Source organism: Myzus persicae, unplaced genomic scaffold (genome assembly GCF_001856785.1).
Source record: "Myzus persicae strain clone G006 unplaced genomic scaffold, MPER_G0061.0, whole genome shotgun sequence".
Taxonomy (NCBI): domain Eukaryota; kingdom Metazoa; phylum Arthropoda; class Insecta; order Hemiptera; family Aphididae; genus Myzus; species Myzus persicae.
Window position 1 is genome coordinate 759,423 of NW_019101886.1, and position 10,000 is coordinate 769,422.

Genomic DNA, 10,000 nt, shown 5'->3' on the forward strand with positions numbered 1-10,000 from the left:
AAATAATTATTATTCAGTCTCACTTAAAACGATTAAATAAAATAAAACGTTTTAACTCAATTACAAACAAATTATAGAACAATTTATATCATTTTTCATCTTTAAGTTCAAAACATTTTTGTTTGTGTAACGAAATATTCAACTCGAGAATGAACAAATATGAGTTTTTACGAAAAAAATTATAATATAATATATTCCTAAATATATAAAATATTGGCTGAGCATTCTTTAATATTTAAAATATTCTGTAGTATGCAAAATATATTTTTTCCAGGAATTCTATACTGAATAAGTTGTTGTCCAGATTATTTAATTCTGTTCAGCTGCATAAAGCGAAAAAATATAAGTAAAAACCTGAAATCTGCTGTCTGGTAAAAAAATAATATTTCATTATTATATTTAGGACAATTCAATAACTGTATAAATAAAAAATATAATTTTATCGTTTTAAGTGAGACAATTAAATAGTATAAAAGTTGAAAATATCAATCAAATAGTGTAGATGTTTTACAAAAATAGCTCTGTAAATCTAGTGTATATTAATTAATTAATTTGAAATTCTATATTTAGCTTCAGAATATAGCAGAGAAAAATTACTGATACAAAAAAGATTAATTTTTTAGTTTTAAAAATAGTACTTTTGGCCTTCTAAAATTTTCTATAATACCACTGTGGCCCGGCCCATAAATAACGTCACTCGACCGTTCTACATTTCCTAAAGTCTCCTTAAATAATTTAATTTTTTTTCATTTAACTTTGAAAAAATCCTTTTAAATAATTCTGATTAAAATAATATTAAATAATAACTTAAAGAAAATATATTATTTTGTGTTGTGTGCATTGTGCGCTCAACTGCAACTTGATCACTCCCAAGTATGAACTATAACGGATTTAGATTAGTTATCAGAAGTATTTTTACATTATTAAGTCAAACAGTAAAATTGACATAAAGTACATACTTTAAGCCGAATAAAGCACTCTGCTTTGTGGCAGCCTCCGTGGTGACTTGTACGTACGAGTGCTTATGACAAGGTGTAATGCGGAGATCCAAATCTAATATTTATACACTTATTAAACTATACACCTTACCCCACCTTTTATAGAATTATCAAATATGTCTGATTAACACATAATGTTGCCATTATTGTGTATTATTGATGAACATTTTGTGTATTTTTTGTGTAGTTTGTGTGTTTCCTCTAAATGTTTTATTTCAGTATTGATACGAACACTGAGGTGTTCGCTATAAATACTTTTTACTATTTTTGTTATTTTTAGTTTATGTTCGTTATGTCTAGAGTGTGATTAGTGAAGACTTAGCAGTGAACTAGTAAAAATGCCGGTGCAGCAGCTGGAAGATAAACTAGAAAACTTCAAAGTGGTGGCAGTAAATGATGATTTGAATTCGGCCAAAAAGCCAAATTTGAAAGGAGATTGGTTGAATATTTTCCTATTATTGATGCTGTATACGATGCAAGGCTTAGCGTTTGGTTTAGGATCGGTAATGCCAATTATTTTGCAAAGCAACAAATATGTGTCTTACAATGATCAAGTAAATATCTAATTTCAAATTTCAAATTGCGTACCCGTGAGATTAATAATGTATAGTAAAACTGATTAATATTACTGTTTACTTGTATTCAAATCTACTAAATTGTGTACTTATGGCTGTCACCAATAAACGTGATCTATTTTGTTCTAGGCTATATTCAGTTTAGTTGAATGGCCGAATAGCTTAAAACTTATATGGGCCCCTTTGGTAGACGCACTGTACGTACAAAAGATGGGCAGACGAAAATCTTGGCTGATACCAGTCCAATATTTAATGGGTAAGTGTACATTAATATAAATGTTCCCATCACGCAGGTAAATTCATACGATATACTATCTACTTATCAGATATCTCTTTAGATTAAGTTTGTGATTTGTGTATATCAACTGCAATATGTATTTCTAGTACCCAAACCTTTTAAAAACACTAACCGAATGTTATAGCAATGATATAATTTTTAAATAAGTTAACTTACTTTTTTTAATACAATTATACAGACAATATAGCAGTGGAGTGTAGTGTCTGTTAATTAAAACCGTTTGTGTCGAACAGGAGCATCCTTTATTTATTTGGCCTGCAATATCGACGAATGGTTGCCGGATACGCGTAAACCGGATATATTGAAATTGGTATCAGTACTTTTCTTCACGAACTTCTTGGCCTCTACGCTAGACATAGTCGTCGACGGTTGGTCACTAACAATGCTCAAGCGGTTGGTGTCAATGTTAACTATTTTATTATTAGTATAACATGATAAATAAGAAGTAATTATGTTACGTAATTTTTATAACACACAGGAATAACGTAAGCTATTCATCTACATGCAATGTAACCGGTATGGTGATGGGTGTGATGATAAGTTATATGTTTTCAGTCTTATTTACATCAGAAGACTTCAGCAACATGTATTTACGGTTCAGGCCAGATGTGGGAGGACTATTCACTATGAAGGGTAAGCGTATAAAATCCATTTTGGTAGATCTTTATTGAATAATAAATCTAATTATAATCGGATAACAAAAATAACTGACTGTTAAAACATTAAATATTTACTAGTTTTTAATTTGAATAGGTTTATTGTATGCTTGGGGTATTCTTTTTATAATAATAACTACATTGGTTGCAATTTTTAAAAAAGAAAAAGATAACAGATTAGAGGAAGACCACGTAAAGCTCAACATTATTCAAAACTATTCACTTCTATGGGACATTTTAAAACTACCTAGTATTCAATTATTGGCATTAACATTGCTGACAGCAAGGGTAAATATGTTTTGATATCTAATCAAAAAATTATTATTTAAATAAACTAATTCATTTAAAATGTTCACTGAAACCATATTGGTATTTGAAATATTCTATTTCCGTCGTTTCCATAATGATATTATGTGTAAAATATTTATTTCAAGCATTACATACCTATATCGATCCTATAAGTTCATGTACAAATTCATTGATGACAGCTCAGGTAAATATAATATATAGATACCCAAAAAAAACGTTGTTATTTACATAAACTTATCAATTCGACTTTTTCACTCAATCACGCTGATTTTTGAAATAATCTACTCACGTTGTTTCTATAGTAAATTAAATAATTCTCCTGATATTATTATGCGTAAATATGTTTATTTAAAATCTTACATCATCGTTATATATTGAACCTTTTAATTTCAGGTGGAATGATAGTTTAGTACATTTTATTAAATCGATGTGTATTGTGTAGGTAGTACAATTTTGATTTAATTTATACAATAAGTATTGTGTGTATTGTTTAAGATTGGATTTGCTGCAACTGACAGTCTATCGATTTTAAAACTCATTGATGCGGGAATACCAAAAGACAACATTATGGTTGTACACACATCAATTTTAGTCGTAAAAATTATTATGCCACTTTTTTTAGCGAAATACACTTCTAGCCCAAAACCTTTGAACGTGTACCTAACAGCAAATCCTATCAGGTAGATAAACCTAAATATTATATAATTTAATATATACAATTTAATTATACATATTTAATTTACTTATTAATATCAAATAAATAAAATTATGTTGGAATCTCATCAAACTGTACAACAGTATCTATTATAACTACTTATATTTACATAACATATATTATACTTAAATACTTTATATTGACAATGGCGTCAATTGGGGGAGGGGGAGAGGCAATAAAAAATTATAATCACTTTTAATCCATATATTTATTTCAAGTATTTAAATTTCAACATCATACTCATACTCGATTCTCATACCTAATCAGTGAACCAATCATTTTATGTTCGTACAGAATAATAGGATTTAAAATCTAGTTTTCCATATTTAATTTTGTTCCTCTCTTGAAAATTACCCTATCGGAAACCCAAATTTATAGATAATAAGTACAAAGTTACCGCGTTTTGCATCTTAAACGATGAACCATATAAAGTGATCATATATCACTAAACCTTCATTGAAAGTTAATTAGTATTTAGTATTGATGAAGTTAGTTGTCGTGTCAACATATTCCAGTGAGTTGAGTACAGCACACGTATTTTTCATACGTTTTAGACCAATGAGCGGGAGGTTAAATGAAAAATATTTAGAAAGTTCTGACTTAAATTTTTGTATTGTGTATGAACTCTTTGTAAAATATATATTTAGGAAGTCGATTTTCAATTTTAGGATTTTCAAGAATTTTAAAGTGAAGATATTATTTTTGAAGTTCCGAGACACACTAATGATCGTTTCCTACGCACGTTTGTAAGACTCGATCGTAAATACCTATAATGTTGCCTACATCGAACCCCTTAAAAATTATCCGTTTGCAATCCCCTTGAATAATATTTTATGCCTAATATATTTTCATCATTTAAAATTATTTGAATCCCATTTCGGTACTTTTATGCATGCTGTAAGAAAATAAAATATAATAAGACATGCACGTACACAAAACAAAAATTCAGCAAGAAGTTTGGACTAATTAACCCCCCTCCCCTCCTCTCAACTGTTTAGGTGCCTGTAATAAAATATATTTATACTAAAATTATCTTCGCAATTAAGCGGTTTTAAATATAATTTCAGATTACTTTGGAATATTTCATTTTTGGCATTAATTTATTATACACCAGAATTGATAACAATAAATGGGTTTGTTAATATTCCAGTATATTACAATGCACTTTTCGCATTTATATTATCAATACATAAGGTGAGTTATAATTATTGACTAATTTATAGATGTTTAAAATTAACATAATTTCAATTCAAATACTGCAGTGATAAGTCTGAATATCATATAAGAAAAATATTTTATGCGTATCAGTAACCACGTGATTTAATTTGTATAGATTCTACCCTACATTATGACTTCATCTATAATAGCTTTTTTCTGTCAAATAAGTGATTCACGTTTTGGTGGTACCTACATGACATTAATGAATACATTTTTCAATTTGGGAGGAGCGTGGTCGTCTTCGGTCGCCATTGGAATGGTAGATTTCTTAACGTTTAAAGCATGTTCTTCAGATCACCAGAATAATTGCTCTACAGCAAATTTAAAAAACGTAAGTAATTCAAATATAATTGATTGAATAATACAAACAATGACAACGATTTTATGATCACATTCTTATAAATATTTTATTCAATGAACTACATAGAATTTAAATATAAAGTCGATTCCTGTATATTATGTGGGCACGTGATTGTGTGAAATAAGTAACAACCACAAGTATAAAAAAAATATTCAAAATTGTAGAGGATTTTATGTGGCAACACAATATAATAGAAATTATAACTTGGTAAAGTAGGTGAAAGACTAAAAGAGTATTATTTAGTTGTGCTAGTTTTTTGAAATGTTCAAATTATAGTTTTTATTTTTAAGTCTTCTTTTCAATTTATTTTATAAGATCTAAATGATTTAATGGTATTGAAATAAGTATTAAAAATAATTTTTTATTCAATTTTGTATTTACGTTTTTTTGAACTTTTGTTTTTTGTTTATAGATGTGTAAAACCAATGGAGGAGATTGTGTTGTTATAGTGAACGGTTATTACGTAGAAACGGCCGTGTGTTCCATAATCGGAATCGTTTGGTTTTGCATTTTCAGAATTATCCTTAAAAATTTTCAAATTATGGGCCCTTCTCATTGGTTGGTTAATATAAGGAGACCTTCCAGTGAGTAAAATTAAATAATAATTGTTAAATGAATATTGCTCAATACCCATTTAGCCGTAGTGATTAACATTTAAAGTCCTAAATATATCTATTGTGAATAATTTATTATTTTAGTATTATTATATATTATTAGGTTCTCTATTGAAATTTTAAATTATAATGTTATAGTAATCTGTATATACCATATATACATACATTATATGTTTATAAAATAAAAAGTAGCAAATATTAACTAATATATTATATATTATTTGTCATAGTTGCTGCTATGATAATTACCAGGGGGTGCATAGTATTTGAATACTTTATTAGCCTAGGTAGTCAAAATATTTTAAATGATTTGGGTGTGGTGACGCCTGATCGCTAGGTAAATACAATTATTTGCCTAGAGTTGAATAAATAACTTGTATAATGCTGATTTCTTTCTACAAAATAAAGGTATAATATTATTATCTTAATATATTACGATTTACATTGCACAAGTACTAAATTAGTAAATTTTAATTTCGAACTGATACGATTTGGGCTTTCCTATGTGTTTCCAAGAACTGGGCCAGTGTAGCCGTACAGGTGATGTTCGACTGTATGAATTGTGTGCGATGATTTTTGAATGTAAATGGAAGAAGAGTTTAAGAAAATACAAAAACCCAATTTATCGAATATTTGATTAAAAAATCTGTGTACAAATGTGGGAGGCTTCAACTATTATTTAATTCATTTTTATAACAATTAATAATACCATTTTTTTCAGTATTTCTTATTTTTTAAATATCTTTTTAAATCTAGATTTTATGGATGTGAAAAGCGCCTTCTTGCACCCCATTATAGACCTCGTGTCATTGGCTATTATACTTTAGTAGTCTGTCCAGGCTAGCATTATTATTTAAATTATAACTAGAGCGCAGAGTCTTATGCAATTGCATATTTTTTAATTTTCATATTTTTGGGATTTTTGTCAGTCTTCTTTATGAATTATAATAGTTTGAAGCAAATGATGATTTTTTTTACATATTTAATGGTTAGGTTAGGTTATTTGCATATTTCTTCAAATTTTGACAAGACTTAAAATGTATTTTGCATATTGAAGTGAAAATTAAAAAAAAATGTAAAAAATTATATTTTGTCATGCATAAAATGTAGTAATACATTTTGTAGGCACTAAGTGACTATTCATTTTAATTTTATATTAAATTATACATTTCCACCATATTACACAATTTAAAGTTTTTTTCTTGCATATTTTCACGATTTTAACTGCATTTTTTGACACTTTTTATGATTCATAACATAACATAATAGTAATAATATATTAGTATGTACTCTTACTTGACATCACGTCGAAAGTATAATAGTTAAAAAAAACTATAACGCATAATAAGATTGGAAAAATGTGTCAATGTTGAATAAAATTGAAATACCTATAATTAAAATATTGCATAAAAAATGATACTGGTACCTAACCTTTAATGTTTGTTTGATGTTTTTTTTTAATTCCAATTTAAAAATATGTGACTGTCAACGATGTATTATTCATAATATTATGCATAATGCCTTAAAATCATGAAAAATAAAACATATTAATATTATAGTTTAATAATAATATGTTACCTACAGGTAAACTCATATTATGATTGTCAATCGTTGTTAATGTTATACAAACAACGATAGTATTAATATATTATAGCCTATAGGTATTCAGGTAAGAATGTATCATATAGACACATTTTAAAATAGTTGATTAATCCAACACCAATATCTTCAACGTAATATTATAAGCTCGTGTAGGTAAAATGAAGACATGTCTGGCAATTTAAAAAATATATAAATGAAACTCGACGACATAAAATTATGCAAATAATATTTTAATATTATGTAGATACTAGATATACCACCTCGCATCGTTTATTAATTTTATTTCACACGATTTAAACTATATACAGTATACACCCAAACTCAAAATAGTTGAAAAATACGGATATACGAGTAATATACCCATACAATTTAGGTATTGCATCGATCTCACGCTGTCGGTTATAATATTATGCTGTCAATACAACAGGAGAAACAGGAATATTGAAAGTGTTTGTTTTGTCAACACAAACACTCACTTTTTCGGTGTTTCCAATTCAAGGAAAATTCGGATAACAAGGTTTTCACCTTTGTTAGCAACAATTGTTTGTGTTTTAGTTGTTAGAAGCCTAAAAAGTCAGTGAACACGTTTTTTTGAAATTCTGACATTCAAATACAAAACTTGTCAGAATAAATATCATATTACTTGGGCCAGTCTATTAAAGTTTGCAGGAACTAAATATGAGAGACAAGACTGTAGTGTTAAAACGATCATGAATGTATTTCATAACACAGGAAAATTACAAACTGTTTGTATTTTATCAGACGAAGGATTTCAAGTTTCAGTAATAATTTCTAAATTTACTAACCAACCCAGTGGTCCTGCGACTACAGGTGTCGTTGAAAGGAAAAGGATGAGGTGTACTTATCGAAATGAATGCGAAGGCCGTTTAATGTTTGTACTATTTGATGATTCATTTCAATTTAACACTTTAATGATAACTGGTGAAATATTACTCTGTAAATATCTGACTCAAAGAATTATTCTAAGTGTTTAGAAAATAATTAGTTTGACTCGAATATTTTCCAAGTCCAAGTAATTCACTGCTCAAAATTATTCCAAGTCCAAAATAATAAAATCAAAAGACATACTGGCGTGAAGGTCATCTGGCCAAATCACATCTGAACATGGGGTATTCGGGGCTCTATTATATAGGCCTACTATTATAACCTAACCTAACCTACCTACCCTCTATTTCTCCTAGCCGCTATACGAGTATCTTTTCCACGGATACTGCGTCCGTCTGTAATCTTCTCATAAATACCTACTGCTTACGCCTCGGTACCATTGCGCATCCTGCGTAATTGCATTTTCGATTATTTACCACGTATAGTGTTATAAAATATTATCATAACTGCATTTATTACATTTTATTTTATTCTGTACTTTATTTTGTATAACCAGTATCCCAATGGCTTGTTGTTTTTGATACGCCCCCATAACTGTAGCATTATCACATAATATTAAAGACTGTTTTTTTTAATCTTTTTCTCGTAGTTTAAGCACTATAATCATCACCTTACTTTATTTCTTAGACCTGCTCACCTTGGATACTTATTTATGATTGTACCTGGCCTACCCTCTCGGTTATGTGGTTGCGTAAGAATGTATTGTCGGCTATATTATAACTGGTTAACGCTGGACGTCACTCCATAGATATACCTTGGATGGACGATAAGTGGTACACTGGTGCTTCAAACAAGTCAACGTGGTTAAGAAGTCTTACTTTCCATTACAGAGTCACCGTCTATTGAAAGACTTCTACAACAGTTTTGGCGGGTAGAATAACCACCCTTTCCAGATACGTTGACGACAAAGGTCGAATTAATTGAAAAATAGTCAACCGAGATTTAACAGGAAAATGTTGTGTGGCTTCTCCGTCCCGTTCACGAATCATTGAAAACTTTCACGATCCTATTTCTATTGAACTTAGTCCATAACGAACAATTGCTATAAATCATATCTACAACTTAGGATGTATAGTTAAACAAATTACCCTAAATTTTATTCTGCTCATCAAAAGTTTAGGTGCGATTATTTGTATCTTGGTCGTATGCGGTCTACTGTCAGTTCAGAAAAGTGTTCTTGTAGGTACTAGGTATCCAGTTGTTAAACGGAATAGTGGTAATATCGAAATATAAGTAGTTTTTGATGTATCTGCAAGATCGTCAACAGAATATTCGATAAATGATTGTCTGGTGGTAATTGGTGCCAAAGTTCCATTATTGAAAAATGTATAGGCAAATTTAAATCTGTGAGGATGATTGTGCATATCAACACATATTTTGAAGAAACTCACCAAATAAAGAAGTCCCGGAGTTTCAGGTGTGTACTGTACTACTGTTACCTATAGCATGAGCTCAGCCCTGTAGACTTTCTGGAAAATGTGGAGTCAGAAATATCTACAGACACTTCAGATCTTCAGATTCAATAAAAATGGTATTTTCAGAGTTATTCTAGGTCAGAGATCTTATAGTGATTTAATTTTACGTACTATCTAACCATGTTATGGCAACTAGGACAAATCACCCGAGTACCAATGATGTAATCCATGTGGTGACAGTCTAAACGACTGACAGTACCCTGAAAAGACCAGCGATGAAACTAGTGTAACTGTGAAACTACCCATTTCTTAATGATAACTCCAGTGATATAT

The 10,000-nt window shown here is 29.2% G+C and overlaps 1 protein-coding gene across 1 annotated transcript; it reads left to right on the forward strand.

The window, feature by feature from the left end:
- Positions 1–1,204: 1,204 nt before the first annotated feature.
- On the forward strand, positions 1,205–5,821 carry LOC111030666 (acetyl-coenzyme A transporter 1-like). The gene is made up of 9 exons (XM_022310293.1): positions 1,205–1,552; positions 1,703–1,829; positions 2,105–2,264; positions 2,350–2,504; positions 2,625–2,815; positions 3,332–3,516; positions 4,619–4,745; positions 4,885–5,100; positions 5,543–5,821. The coding sequence occupies exons 1-9, from the start codon at positions 1,337–1,339 to the stop codon at positions 5,720–5,722; spliced, it is 1,557 nt and encodes a 518-aa protein (XP_022165985.1). The 5' UTR covers positions 1,205–1,336; the 3' UTR covers positions 5,723–5,821.
- Positions 5,822–10,000: the final 4,179 nt, after the last annotated feature.

What these genes read in the sequence shown, in the direction of transcription:
- LOC111030666 (XM_022310293.1), top strand. Translation starts at nt 1,337, where the DNA reads ATGCCGGTGCAGCAGCTGGAAGATAAACTAGAAAACTTCAAAGTGGTG. An exon ending in TCACTAACAATGCTCAAGCG is followed by an intron (nt 2,265 to 2,349) that starts GTTGGTGTCAAT and finishes TATAACACACAG; the next exon opens with GAATAACGTAAGCTATTCAT. An exon ending in CTACAGCAAATTTAAAAAAC is followed by an intron (nt 5,101 to 5,542) that starts GTAAGTAATTCA and finishes TTTTGTTTATAG; the next exon opens with ATGTGTAAAACCAATGGAGG.